The sequence below is a fragment of the Pseudopipra pipra genome, chromosome 1 (genome assembly GCF_036250125.1).
Source record: "Pseudopipra pipra isolate bDixPip1 chromosome 1, bDixPip1.hap1, whole genome shotgun sequence".
Taxonomy (NCBI): domain Eukaryota; kingdom Metazoa; phylum Chordata; class Aves; order Passeriformes; family Pipridae; genus Pseudopipra; species Pseudopipra pipra.
The window spans coordinates 71,641,979-71,657,238 of NC_087549.1; the positions used below are offsets into that span (position 1 = coordinate 71,641,979).

The 15,260-nt window shown below is 38.9% G+C and overlaps 1 protein-coding gene across 1 annotated transcript in view; it reads right to left on the reverse strand.

Annotated features, from left to right (window-relative positions):
- The window catches only part of ABCA13 (ATP binding cassette subfamily A member 13), a 171,420-nt gene extending 162,730 nt beyond the window's left edge, over positions 1–8,690 (reverse strand). The window contains exons 1-3 of the mRNA XM_064660769.1: positions 8,588–8,690; positions 4,144–4,237; positions 3,117–3,240 (exon numbers count right to left, since the gene is read on the reverse strand). Coding sequence (XP_064516839.1) covers positions 3,117–3,240; positions 4,144–4,237; positions 8,588–8,677 — 308 coding nt within the window. The 5' untranslated portion in view covers positions 8,678–8,690. The remainder of the gene's footprint in view (positions 1–3,116; positions 3,241–4,143; positions 4,238–8,587) is intronic.
- Between the last annotated feature and the right edge of the window lie 6,570 nt (positions 8,691–15,260).

The window sequence follows — 15,260 nt, forward strand, 5'->3', positions numbered from 1 at the left end:
CCACTGGATGTATCAGGCTAGGGAATCACATCAGTGAGCTGCCAGTCAGCAGCCTTTTCAGCGGCTTAAGAGAGGAGCAAAGAGCAAAGCCACGGAACTGTTGAAAAATGGATGCCTTCTGAGGTATCAGAGGAGGTGGCAGAACTTTCTGCAAATCAGAGTTAATGAGGTAGTTGTAGCCTTCATCTGGCTCATCTTTTCACCACATCACAGGCTGTTTCTTGAAGGGACAATGAGGGCATGGCCTGCACCACGATGACTTTACCCCTGGCCTCAGCCACCCTCTTGGAGCAGCCCTGCTCAGGTTTCTCACTGACAAATAGTTATTTTGGTGGTTTATGGCTTCCTTGGAGGTTCCAACAGTAGTCACAGAACTACTTTCTCCCAAAGACAACTACTGCATTTCAAATTGATAGCACCAATGTGGTACACATTGTGAAAACAAATGGGTTAAGTGTCCCCGCAAACTATGCACAGTCTTTGATTTACCCTTAATAAACACAACATTGTTGACACAAAAAAGGCCCTATATAAAATTTATTGTTTGATATAAATCCTCAAAGGGAAGATAATTGATATTACTGTTCCTATGCCATCCCATCTTTCCAGTCAACAGAGGCATTGTAGGATTCGGCTGATCAAGCTGACAGTCTGTTTTCCTAAGGCTGTCGGCAGCCAGCATAAGTCAGAGCAGCCCTGAGGTTGATTTAATTTATACTGATGGACCTGGTGGAACAGACTGACCTCAGAATGAACTTCATCCTACCTTTTAGCCTTACCTAGCCTATGTGCTACTCAGTGTAGCTTATTGAGTGTATAAATATGGATACACGCATGCATTTTATTTTTCAGTTGAAAAATTGAAAGCCACTGAATAATTTCCCCAATTCTTAAGTAGGTCTAAGACTGCCCCCAGGAAATTCTTTCCTGCTTTTCTTTTGAGCTGAAATATAATTTGGGCAGTTCAGTCAAAGCACTGTAAATAATCATGCAGAGCAGTCAATATAGTTCATAGTTTCCAGAGGTTTAACACACTTAGATGGCATCTGGACCACTGATATAAATAAAAAGTATCCTTTCAAGAAACTATTTTTTAAAAGGCCAACAATTTTTGTAACTCCATAACCCAGTAATATAGTGCTGCCACTACAAGTAACAGGCTCTAGGCTTAGTACTGAGTTTGCAGGACCATGGCACAGAGTTTTGCCACCTTTGCTTTGTCTAAACTTGTCTTAATAAGCCTTCAGTTTTGTTTTTGACTTGGATTAGTTTTACCTTTTCTTTTTGGTTTTGTTTTTTTTTTCTGGTCATAAGACTACGGCTATTTGCTTTACTTTCATTTGTCATTGTATAGTGCCACTATAGTTTTACACAGATAGAAGTAACAAGTGACCATTTAGTGCAGAATGAGATATTTATGATTAACAAAACAGTGCAGAAGAACACAGGCTCAGTATAATAGCAAACGCCTTGAGAAGCGGGGACATGGAATGCACTGTACTGGAATACTAGTCTGGGATGATAAGAAAAGGGGCACAGGCTGGTTCTGAGAACCCCATGACTATAAACAATTCACCAGTGCTCATTTAAAATGCAGAACTGTAACTGGACAACACAAATTTATACTTATCAAGTAAAAAAAGCCAAGGTAGCTAACAAATGCAAAAGATACCACACACATTCAGGTGTACCACATAAATTTAGATGTATCATAGAGATGAAAACAAATGGAGAACAAGCAAGGTATAAAAGCACATCAGCAAAAATAAGTGACCCCAAATACACCCTAGAGGGAAAAAGAAACCATCAACACCACATTCCTCCAAGCAAAGGACTACAGACTTGCCATAACAACCATATCACCACCCAGCTGCGGCCACCGACATTATGACCCAGAGCTGCAGTGGAAAGGTAAGCATAACCCCAGGGAAAGAACTAGAAACTAAGTGGTCGTGTAACAATTTTAACTGTATTACTATTATTATTAGGAAAATTTTTGGCAAGGGGTATTACCATAATACTGGTATTTCTGTCCGAAAGTATTTTGTGTAATAACACGTCTTGACTAATGGTGATTTGTGGCTTAAACTGTTAAGATTTCAATTCTACTAACAAATTATTGCTTTATGCAAAAGGTGTTTGCCCATAAGCAGGATTTATTTTGCCCAGTCTTATGCTAAATCAACAGTTCTCTACATAAACAAATAACTAGAACACATCATTGAGATCAACCTATAAGTATTATGGCCTATTACTGAGATACTGAAGCTTTCCAACTTGCTGCATGCTGAATTTATTGCTACCTATAAACCTCTACAATAATAAACCATAAATATTTAATGGTCTCACATGCTTACCTGGCTCAGACCTCCAAGACCTTTTGGTAGATATTCTCAATTTTCTAAGAATAATATACATATAAAAATGCACATATTCTGATTAGCTCACCCTAAATTAACTTTATTGTTATATATTTTGAAAGGTTGTTTGTGACTACATCCTTCAGAAAATTTGCCTAAATGTCTTTGTATTTTAATGTTTTTCGACATTTCTGAAGTGAATAAAATCACTGAATAAAATTTTTCTTAAAGAAAAATTCCAAATTCAAATTAATTTCTTTTCTTTCTGCATTCTGGGATCCTTGTTTGAGGATATGGATAACTTTTTTCAAGTTCTTTTTTATTACAGAGCTTCTGCTGTTCCTTTTTGGTTCTTTGTGAGTATTGCTTGAAAGTTGTCCTTGTTTTGTTTTTCTGTGTTCACTTCTCCCACCATGTATGCTCCCAAACTATCCAAAGTTTAAATCCACATATGATATACTTTTGGTGCTCGTGTAATAAAGGACTTTCTAAGGAAGGATAAAAGTACGCTTTCCTACAGCAGCAGTGAAGGGCAAGAATATGACAAGGTACCGCTACAATTTTACCCCAAAACAGTGTTCATTATTCAGTAAGACCATCTAATGCCTCACATCTTTTGCATTAAGACACTGAAGGAAATTTTTAGCACAGAGTAACAATGTTCCTATTTTCCCTGTCTATGAGGCGGGAACAACCTTTGCCGCAGAAAAAGACGCACTGTGATACCTACAGCTCTGTCGAATTCATGTAACTTACCGAAAGTGGTTGTTTTCCTGTGCTGTGTAACTAGTATTCTTGCATCTTGAACCAACATTACAGAAAAGGGTTCGCATGAAAGGATAAAGGCCCCGACCTGGTAAATCACGAGCTTCTAAGTAACCTAAAACCAAGCAGAGGCAGAATCAAGGCCAGTGACATGGCAGTTGCAGACTGTGCCACCACACTGTGTTCCCTTCTCCTAAATAGCATCTTTGTCACCTGAAAGTGATGAAGTTGTATCAATGGTAGGTGTCCCACTTAAGAAAAACTCTGTCACCACAGAAACCACAGAGTAACCTCTATGTCAGACTGTGACAACAGGGTATATATGACATTTAAGAGCGATCTTTGAAAAGCTGAATTTCCTGGTAGTAACACTATTGCAATATCATATACTTGCTAGCCCAAAATCATCTGTGACTTGGAAAAGAATATAGACTTCTTCACAAAACAGTATCTTCTCACAGGCTTTCATAAGATGAAGGAACTGGTATTCAGCAATGTCTGAACATATATCCATTGAGACGGTCTAAACAGCAGCTTTTCCACATCTCTGGAATTATCCACATTTCTCCATAAAGAACATACAGGCTATGTTCTCTCCAGCTATTTCACTCTACAGATCTAGAATTGTTTTACCAAATTGATTTTTAATGTAGCTAAAGATGGTTTATCTTGTCTAATTGTTAATATCTACTGGAGAATTATCTACCTCTGAACCAGTCATCTAAAATCCATTACTCAATTGAAAGAAATAAATACAACTAAAACCCAAGTAATCCACCTTATATCCAAAATTGATCTCTAAAACTGTTCTGAAAAATCAGAGCTTAAACTTTGTATCTCTCCCACCTAAAAACAGCTTGCTCGGGTCCACAGCTAGACAAGACTGAACCCCACTTTAGGACTCTTTCCAGTGACTCCACTACATTTAAGTCCCCCATTTTAGGATATCATTAGTATTTGCTAAATCTTTTTACAAGCAGAGGCAACCAAAATAGAACACAAGTGAAACAAAACATACAGTTTTCCTTGTATTTTGGGGGCTCCTGGAAGCGGATTGCAGCTAGAATCAAGAACAGCACACATGGCCACAGTATTTCAGCGAGAGATAGGACCTGAAAAGGCAAATCAAAACATCATAAGTCTATAGAAAGCAGGATTTGGGAACAAATCACTAAAAATTATATATCTTTTAATAATAAAAAAATTAAATATCTCTTTTACAACTACTTAAGGGAAAGCAAGATCATTGAAGTAAATTAATAATAGATACTTCTATTTAAAATCCTTATAACTTTGTGAAATACACTGGTCACAGAATGAAAAAGTAGTTTCTCTTCTATTTATAGTGTTAGTAGGACACAAACGCCCAAATAGACTGAACAGAAATAAAAAGCACAGAGACCAATTGTCTCTATTTTCAGCAACAGAAACGAAGAAACTGCCATTTAGCCAAGTTTTGAAAGACTTCTAGACTCACTGATAACAGTGTTAGGAAAGTGCAAACAGCAAACTTGGTAACAGAAACACAGTCGAAATGACAGCCAGGCTGAAGATCTCCCATTAGAGGCTGTTAACTTCCCTGATTTTATTTCTAAACTGTCAGAGTTGAACCAAATCCCATGGAGGAAGTGATTCCTGAACTTGGGTATGTTGGAAAAATGCCTGAGAACAGTAACATAATGCTTAAGAACAAAATCCAGTGTCAGAGTCTTCCTTGTGGAGAAGGACTTCTCTGCTGAACATGGGGCAAGAAGACAACAAAAGAAAAACAAGGCTGGTGCTTAAAAATTTTTAGGGATCAGCAAGAGCTGACTGCTCCCCAAGGGGCAGGGATCCAGGGGCTGGCAATACCAGCCAGTGGGGCAAGGCACCCCCCCCAGGAACTCCCAAGGGGAGCAGGGCAGACCCCACCATTGCAGCCAGCCTCCACCAGAGTCCAGATCCTCAGTCAATGTCATGGCAGAGCCATGGTCAAGCCAGAAACACAGTGCCCAAGCGCAAGGGCTGAGCTGGAAAGCAGTGTTCCTCCAGCTTCAGCCAGGTGGGAGCAGAGGGCACAGAAACCTCACTTTGTCTGGATCCTGGGCCCTGGTGAGGCTGCTTACGACCACTAAAGCTTAGCAGAGCTGCAGGGCCCCAGTGGCATCCTCCCCTCCTTGGCATGTTCATCCCTTGCTGTGGAACGGAGCCATGGCTGTAGGGTATCCATGGGCTGTCTGTGGGGAATGGAGCCAGGTGCAGCAGCTGAGGAAAGGGGCACTGCAGAAGAGATTTGGAGGGAATGTCACCAGGCTGCCCAGGAGGGGCTGGAAAGGGAGCAGACTGCCCCTGGGGGCACACACCAGCACAGCCAGTGCTGCGGGAAGGTCCCATGAGAAGTTCAGGTGGGGGATCAGGGCAGTGGGAGACCAGAGCTTGGGGGAGCTTATAGGGGGGGCCCTGGACAGTCACAGGCTGGGCTCCCTCAGGAAGCTCACCTCAGGGCTCAGGGCGATCCCAGATGGCAGCCAGGACAGAGCACCAGGCAGCTGCTCCCTGAAGGGCAGGGAGCCAGAGGGGATGCTGGGACAGCAGGGCCCTTGTCAGGGAGGTCCTGCCCTGCTGTGCCCAGGCAGGGCAACAAGCTCTACTGGGAGCCTGGATCACCAGGTGAGCCAGGACTATAGCTGAGCCAGGAAGCCAGCCTGTAGTGACAGCATTCAGCATCAAACACAGCCCTGCCATCTCTGACAGAGTCAATGGGAGGATGGGACAGCTAGGACAGAGACTGCTGCGTCTGCTGACAGGAATTTGGGATAAATATAAGAACCAAGAAGGCAGCTGCAGAGGCAACAACAACAGGTTGGAGGACTCAATGAATCATCAGCATGCTGCAGACATTAAGCATGCAAAATTGATCTCAATGAGTAAGTTATTTGTGGCATACGTGGGAAAGTAATGCCACTGTATAAGATATATTTGTGCTTGAATGAGAAAAGCATCCACAGAAGGTCCAAAGAAAGGCATTTGTGAGATTGCAGGATTGCAGTCCTTGCACAGCTGCTTTGCCCAGGCACTGGGAGGAACTGGAGTCTGAGAGCTCATGTTATTCTGAGGAGCTGTACCTGGGAGGAATAGTGAGTTTTGGTAATGGAGCCTTAGGGCCTAGCCGATAAAAGCAGACAACTTTGTAATTGTTCACTCAGGGTTTTGGAGGTTTGTGTGTGTATGTGGTTTTTTGTTTTGTTTTAGGTTTTTTTTCAGGGATGCAAAAACATACGTGTACAAAACAGAGGACACTCATCGGTAAGCAACTCTCAGGGGATGTTTATAACTCTTAAAGTGTGGAAGAAATAAAGGAGTATGAACTATAAAAGACAGGAGGGCAAAGATGACTCTCGGTGTAGGGGCAGATAAAGAGCAAGAATTATACCTGCATTTTCTGCCATGCTTAACATTAATCCAAAATGAAAACTACTACTAATAACAACTTTTTTAAAAAGGCATAGTTTTAGAGTAGGCTATGCTTCTGTTTTGTTCTAATAACCATATCAGTGACTACACACTCCAAGGATTTCACAGTCTGATTTTAAATTCCAAGGGTACTCTAAATTAGGGTATCAGAACAAGAGAATTTAGGAACCACCTTTCATCCTTTACCTCGATACAAATTTGGATGGTAATAGATTATTTATTATTTATTATAACTATTTAAACAATAGTTAAGAAATGCATAGATAGAAAACTAAAGTAGTACATTTGCCTGGTAGTGCGTATCTCCTGAGCTTCTAAAATCTGTAATTCTGAAGCAAAAGTTTCTGAAACAGAAATGAGAACGTGTCTTCAGCACAACTGCAATTTCAAGCTCCGGCTGATGCCCAAATATACATAATAACTTGTGCTGTCTTTGAACCATGTTAATAGGAGGTGCTGATGCCAATCTGCATTTCATTCAAAACACCTGTTCCTAATAGAACGCTTATATCTGTCACACACCTTTCATCTTTCACTGTGTAATATCAACTAATGCCACATGATATTCATGACACATTGTTAATTCAACAGAGCTCACTTGTCTTCTAGCCCTAACTATTGATAAATAACCATGAGGAGACTATTGCTTTATACAGACAGTTCTACATGATATGAAACAGAGCTGAAGCACATCAGATCTTTCTCTACTTTTCAGATTCTCAAGGGTCTGACCTGCCCTTTGCACAGGTGGATGATCCACCTGGATTTCTCCTCAGGTAACTGCAGATGGAACACCTTCACAGCTCAATGGTTGCACAACAGGCACATAAAGAGGGTTTGCAAGTTCCCCCAGGGCAGGTCTTGGCTCTCAATAGGTAGAATTAAGTTTGCTTTGGGTTTGCAATTCTTGGTTTGGAGAAGTCTGCATCTCAGTGAGCTCTCTATTCAGGAAAGCTACCAATTAGGCAAACTTAAAACTTACATGAGAGAAAACTACACAGAAGAAGACAAATAGATCCACATGGAGGAGAGCAGGAGATACTGAGGAGCCAATTGATGCACACTGATTGAACATACAGAAGTGTTTAGAAATGAAGAAGAATATGATCAACAGCATTCTTCCCCCAAAAAAGTCTTTTATATTAAAAGACATCACTTGTAATAATTTGGTGAAGAAATTTTCTCTAAATCACAATTTTATTTAACATAAATATTTCTGGAACTAAAAACTGTATGTTTATTTAATTGAGATAATCTTATCCAAACACCCAACATGCTTCATTGTAAAGCCCCAGATCATCACAGACAAGTGAAATCAATGTCAAACTATTAATTGAAGTGACCCTTTTTTTTCCCCAAAAAATGTTGTTTCACTTGAGAAAATTCACTTCCTTCTATCTTAAATTAAAAAAATCATTTCAATCACAGTAAAGGTGAATGACATCTCATATTTAGGTATCATTTTAACTTTGATTGCTGTAGAAGTGGCTGTCACATTCTTCAGCATATTGGAATTTGAAAGGTTCAATTAAGCTTTGTAGAGTGGACAAAAAAGGAAATTTAGAAGTATATGCAATTTTAATGCACATTCCCTGCATTCGCTGTATCTAGATTTTGATCACAGTCATGCAAGCTTTCTTATATTACCAGTGAGTACCTGTAAGGTGAAGAAAATTGATTTTCACCCTCGCCACTACTACCAGCACTGCTAGTATCTAATGTTAATTAAAAGATAAGCTGTGGCTCTTAGAAACTTCTATGAGAATTTCTATCGCATTTGCAAAGTGGAGTGCATTGCTGTATTCAGCCATTTTAGAACTAAAACAACCCATTGTTGTGCTCTACTTGTATTTTCAACAATTAGATGACCAAAGGCAAAACAAGAACCACTTGCAGCCACCCTGTCCATAGCAATCTGCAGTAAAAAGGGAAAATTGAAACATACGCTTTTTCCAACAGATACTAAAAGATTTAAAATATTCCTTTTTTAATCATTTTCAAGCACTCACCGGTTGTCTCACACGGCAGAGCCAATTTTTCCAAAACAGAGCCTTGAATTGGTGTACAATGTGCCCCATATTCTCTTTTCTTTCCTTCATCCACTTGCTGAGTGGCTTCTTAGGGACTTTCTAACTCAGAATCGTCTCACAAAGCAGTCCAAACGTATTATTCAGAAGCTGATTAATTCCAGCACTAGAGAACAGTGCAAGAGATTTGCCTGCTTCCTGAGAAAAGATGATATTATGTTTCTGCCTCTTGTTTTTCATTCGTTGAGGAATCTCATCTTTCTGTTTGCTTCTCCGTGCAATGAACAGTAAGGGGACGGGTTTGTATAAATACCCTCGGGGTGCTTTACTCCAGCATACATTCGGCACTTGTTTCGACTTTTCTGGAATAAAATAAATGCAAATGACAGGGGAAAAAAAAGAATATGTAACATACATTTGTCTTTTTCTAAAGTTGGGTGACTTTCTGTCACTTCAGTGTTTATGTCACTTTGTTTGCATATGCTTAGATTTTGGAAAAAAAAAGAACAGTAGAAAAATAAGTACACCGTTTAACCACATAGTCCTAAAAATGTCAGTATGCTTCTTGAACACCCTTATGAGCACACATCTAGCACTGCAGTGGACCCATTGCATCATCATATGACTGTTGAATTTTTTCTTGTAAAGGATGTATGTTTGACATTCTCTTTCTCCACTATACAAAACCTACATAGAGGCAGAATATTCTGAGAAGTCAGAAAACTATGTTAATTAACTGCCAGATGCCACCCAGGATGAAAATCAGTTTTACAGCAGCAGTTCCTTTAGCAAAGAGGATGGTGGGCTATTCCTGGAGCTGTGTGAGGGGATCTTCAGGAGGGGAGCCTATGCAGATCCATGGTAGCAGGGCCACGGGGAGACACAGCAGGAGTTTGATGGTGCAGAGGATGGCTACCTTACCCATCAGGAGTGCCATTGTGAACAGAGCAGTAAACTTTCTGTATGTTTTGGTCTACCCAAATGAATTGCCTGAGGTAGAATCTGATGCCCAAAAGTTCTCTCTGTGGTCAATAGAGACACCTAACACAGCCATTATAGAAGGTAATTCAGACTGCCTAGAATCTGAATCATGAATCACACAGACATAGGACAGCATGATGCCTGAACAAATATTTTTTATTTGTCATTATTGACAAGTAAATTGCATCATTACACTTTTTGCAAAATGTATTACTATTGAATGAAAGACACATCTTACATTCACAGCTGTTTTTCCACATTAAGAGTAAAATCCCCCCAAAATGTAAAAAGTTTTTGGATACCGAGACACCACAGAGTAACTCAACTTCCATAAGCCAAGGCAGCAATTTAAAAAGTTAATAAGCCTGATATTTCTGCAATGAACAACTGCACATCTGCAGGTCTGTTGAGTTATGCCAGTTTCCATATAGGATGAGGATCAGCTAGTGTCCAGTGCCTTAGCTTGCCTTTCCCAAGCTCTGGGTTTGGGTCACCCAGCAGCAGTTTTTGGCCCTCCAGAGCGCATTGAGAAGTTTTGTTGCTCCACTTCATGGTAAACTGACTGATTAGTCTGTTAAAATCTTTGTATTTTAAATCGTGCAAGCTACTGTTTTAATTTTTACCTTTGCCATGGGTTCAAGGAGTAGAGAAAAAACAGACTAAGTAGGTGTCATGAATTCATAAATTTTTACAAATTGGTCAAAATCATCTCCTAGCAAAGCAGAAATCACAGATGCAGCCATGGCAGAACACAACTAGTTAAACACCTTTATTCCTCAAATATGGTGGGATTTCCTTTTATTCTCTTTACTCTGAGACTGAAAAAATACTGAAGTAATCATTTAGCTTTAAATAGAAATGTGAAAGTCCTCAGGACATACTAAAAAACTAAGTAGTTTAGTGTTTACCTGACTGTTGTTAAGCATATCTGTACCTCTGAGGCAGGATTAATTAATACCTCACCAAGGAATTCCACTTCACACCTGGAAGGTACTTCTGCTTTTAGTCAAGTAATACTAAAATCTCTGCTATTTCAGAGTATGGACAGAAATTTTTCTCACTAGGATCAAAGGCAAAATTCTGAGATAGCTCAGATGAAAATTCTGCACACAGTTGAAGTATGCATTTTTAAACAAATATTTTTCAATAACTGAAATTGAAATGTGTGTTTTAATTTGTGTGGTTTCACACACCCTTTATGGAAAGCTGGGAAGAAGAATCTATAGCATGTGATTTGAAGAAAATTATAAACTACTCAACATAATGAATTACAAAAAGTTACTTAACAAAGCAACTGATATGGAAGAGACTTCCTGACTGTGTGAGCCAAAACAGCTCACATGAACCGTTTGCCAAATGGTTTTGAACAAGTCATTCTGCAAAATCTCTGCTCATCTGACTGTGTGATCTGTAAAATTTATTACGCTCTATATAATTACATACTCATAAATGTGTTATTCTATTTTTAAATGCTAAACAGCTTTTCATGGATACAGGAAACAATTATTTTGTATGGAATTAGTGTCCAGTACTAATGAACTACTGACTCCTCATTTTACTATATAAAGCACTCAACAGACAAACACCTTTCACCATTCAGTTCTGTTGACTTCATTTGTCCTCCTATCTCATAGTCCTTTCCTATAGAAATTCCTTCTTGCCTAGTATGGTGTCCTCCAGTAGCAGACTCGTTTTTTCTAGAACAAAATTTAGGAAAGTAAAAGGTACCCCATGAACATTCCACCAAGAACAATCCCTGCACTGACATTCTGAGACATTACTTCTAAAAGTTGTATGAGCTTGATTGTATTATTTTCAATGTCATAGAAATATGACAATTATTGAATCAAATGATCACCACCTGCCTCACTCCCCTGCCAAACCAAACCCTTGGCACAGAAAACATGTTAATAATAAAAATAATGCACATAGGCAGGAAAAGTAAATATGTTCGGAATATTTTTGGAGAGATGTGTCACCTATATTGCTGCCATCCTGGAAGCTCATTTGAATGCCCTAGGTTTCATCAGTACAGCATCAAGCAGTATCCTGTGCAAGTACCAGCCTTAAATAGCTATATTAACTATATAATTATTTCATTATAAGGAACAGCTAATAGCTATATTAACTGTATGTTTTCAGAGCTTATTAACAGAGTGTCTGTAATCAACAGCAGCATCTTGAATATTGCAGGGCAAATTAGAAAGGGATTTCATCATGTGCTCCACTCCTTATGGAATGAAAAAAAACCAAACAGGGTTAGAATTGGATCCTACAGTAAGGAAAAGACAGAGTGACCTGCCCTTTTCTGCTTTTGCTTAGCTTTGGCAGGCTTTGTCTCAGTTTTAACTTAAAACTTTACTCTAATAATATGCAAGTTATTCAAAACCACTGGTGCAGAAAAGGCAGAAAACCTCCTGCAAGCATTCAGCTCTGGTTTTAAAACTTGACTGCATCATAATAGCATACCATCAACACTCTACGTCTAGCCTACAGTTTTAATACAATGTAATTAGAGTAGGCTGGCAAGCGCATTCAAAGAAACATAATTTCATGTGTTAAATAGGTTAAAGCCCAGGAGCCAAAAATACTGTTTGGTAGACAAGAATGCAGTCAAATCATGTGAGAATATGGATGGAAATCTGGCAAACTAGCCTATTTTCCTATCACCACCCACCATTTCTTTCACAAGGTTTATTGAGTGATCACAAGGCTTTTACTCTAACATTAATAGGAGTACTACTTGTAGTACTCCCAGACCTGTGTCCCAGACAAAGGGCCTGCAGGTTGACATCAATAGTAGCATCTTTCCTTGGAGACACTTCCCGGGTGCAAAGTTAGGGCATGATGAAAAATGTTAGTTGTGGGCAAGGTTAAATAATAGGGCTGATTAAAATGGAGATATATGTTAACTGACTAAACAGACCCAGTCTCTCAAGGAGGATGGTGCTTTGTTTGAGCTTCTGGGAAGCACTAGGAATTTTACTCTTGTGAAATGACATACAAATACTAAGCCATTAAACTGAAAATTTTTCTCATAAGCTCAGCACCAACAAGAAGCATCTGGAATCAGGTTTCTGTGTTGTGCAAACAGACTCTGTCTTTTGCTGCTGCTTCACTTTGTTTGTAGCCTGAGCAAAAGCACTGTCCCTGTCAGCATTACTCTTTCTTCCATTATTGTACCATGGAGTTTCAGATTTAATGTTGCTCTGTTCAGTGACCTCCTTTCTCTTCAAGCAGAAGATTTTTTGAACTGTAATTTAATCCATACTCTGGAGTATAATATTTAATGGCAATTATTTTAAAGATAAAACATGCATTTTAGTCACTCAAAGACTGATAAACTTTCAGGGAAACCAAACCTCAGCATCTTGTATCAAACTGTAACAATGTCATCAAATCACACTGCTGTGCTTTTTTCTACTCAGTTGTTGCGTGCAGATTCAGTTCCCAAAGCCCAGTTTGCTGCTTGCACTACTGTGCACTGCAGTCAGAATATAGCTGGCTGCTGATGGGCAGGTCTGAAAGCATTCACCTGTCACTTGTCAATGGAAATGAAAAACATCCCTGATTCAACCATATAAGCATTTTATTTAGGAATATATATTGAGATCCAGACTTGAGATGAAAACCCAGTTCCGTAACTTAATTCACTGAAATTTGTTTTCAAGGAATAATGCTAAAAAAAAAAAAAAAGAAATATATTTTCAAGAAATACTGAAATTACTGAATTATTTTGCTTGGGCTTTTAAAGGACAGATAAGAAAATTTGCAGTCTAACCATTCTGAACATAGGTCATTCCAAAATGTTCCTTTTCAGGATTTCTCATACCTTCCATTAAAAAAAAATGCAAAAGTAAAATGCCAGAAGTAAAAATATACTCCTTCAAGTCACTAACTGAATTACTCCACTTTCTCAGTCTCTTGCAAATGTGAAACCACTGCATTATAGCATGTCTTCATTATAGTCTCAGGCATTTCTTTAACAAAATGGTAGGAATGGGTCAGAAAACCATGAATCACAGAACAAACCATTGATAGAAACCACTGTTTCCTCCCTTCACTCTTCCACCCTATTTGTACCTTCTACCTTTCTTTGCTTTTATTCCTTCTGATCCCTGGATTAAATTGATTCTGTAGTGTATTGGTAGGGGCAGGGTGGCACATAGAACTATAGCAGGCTCTTGATTTGAAACAGAGGTTTCTGGTGTTTGAAAGATTTTTAAACCTACCACAAGACACTACACTGTGTAATATTGAACATATATGTAATATCGCATATGTTTTTTTAAAAATATCACCACTTCAAATCCTGATTTATGTTCTACAGAAAGAATGTGAATGGCTAATATTAAATAACTAAATTGCTTGTAAAATCTGTAACTATTATATAACTCTGTATGGATGTCTCTGTAAAACCTACAGGAATGTAACTTCACAGCCGGATGCACACAGCTGACTCATTTCTTTATCTTCCTGTCCAGTTGCAGTCACAAGGGGAAACACAATTGTTCTTATCAGGGTAACACTCTGGCAAGTTTCCTCTGAATCTAGGAGAGGTATTTTATTGCATGCCAGATGTGTTTGTAGAGCTGCTTCTTGCATTAGGATAACAGCATCAGAGGACGGTGATCACAGGAAGCAGGAGGATACTTGGTCTCTTTTGAATTCTAATTTTAAGCTGTCATAAACCCCTTTATTCCACTTGGTAGGAAGCACAGAAGAAAAATATTTTAGCAGAAAAAAATGTACAGTGTCCTAAGGAACAGTGAGAAGGAGAAAGGACATATTGACAAAAGGTGAATGGATCATCTTCAAGGGACTTCTGCCAGGGTCATGGGCATTGATTTAATACAGTAGTTGCATCACCCCACGAATGCCTGACCCTTAGCTCCAGCTCAGCCAGGCCACAAGACCATCAGCATGCAGCACGTAAGAGTTTTCATATTAGTCCTCAAGATGGAAGTGCTTACTTTATATGACTGTAAATACAAAAGCTTTGTAGTTTCAATTGACAGCACATGCTGTCAAAATGACTCAAGAATCTCTTTTTAACCTGTTTCTAGATTCTTGTTGTCCTTCTTTTAAAAAGACAGTCACACCATTTCAGATTCATACTCCCAGGACAACTGCAGTAATATGCTTCCCCAGCCAAAGAGCCGCATTAGGTGTTTGTTTTCTAGGTAAAGCATTTTTACTTCTCTTTAGGTGCTTCTTAGTAACTATTTCTTGTACAACAGCAAACTGTCTCCTCCAAACCCATACTGGTCAATTTGGTATAAGCTTTTCTTCACACTAGAGTGTAGCACACTGTTTCCAGTGATATCCTTTTTATCTCGTTACTGTTTTGAGAACAGGACGTTCCAGAGAAAAGATGTGCTTCATTGCAGGTTTCCCAAAGGACCTCACAAGCTTTGTCAATGACTAGGTAAGCACTAGGCATGGTTAAACACAGATTTTTTTTTTTGTTAATTATTATAATTTTTTTAAAACAAGGCATAAACAGTTTAAACAAAATGTGGAGCCATTTCCACCTATCTCCTTCCTTTAAGCTTAGGGAAAAAAGGTTTGCTGTGAAAACTTACATGCACTGTACATACTCATCCTAAATGAGAAAGTGTGGTTTTAAAATTAAAAGAAGATTAAATCAGTAACATTTAAAAAGTTACTAATC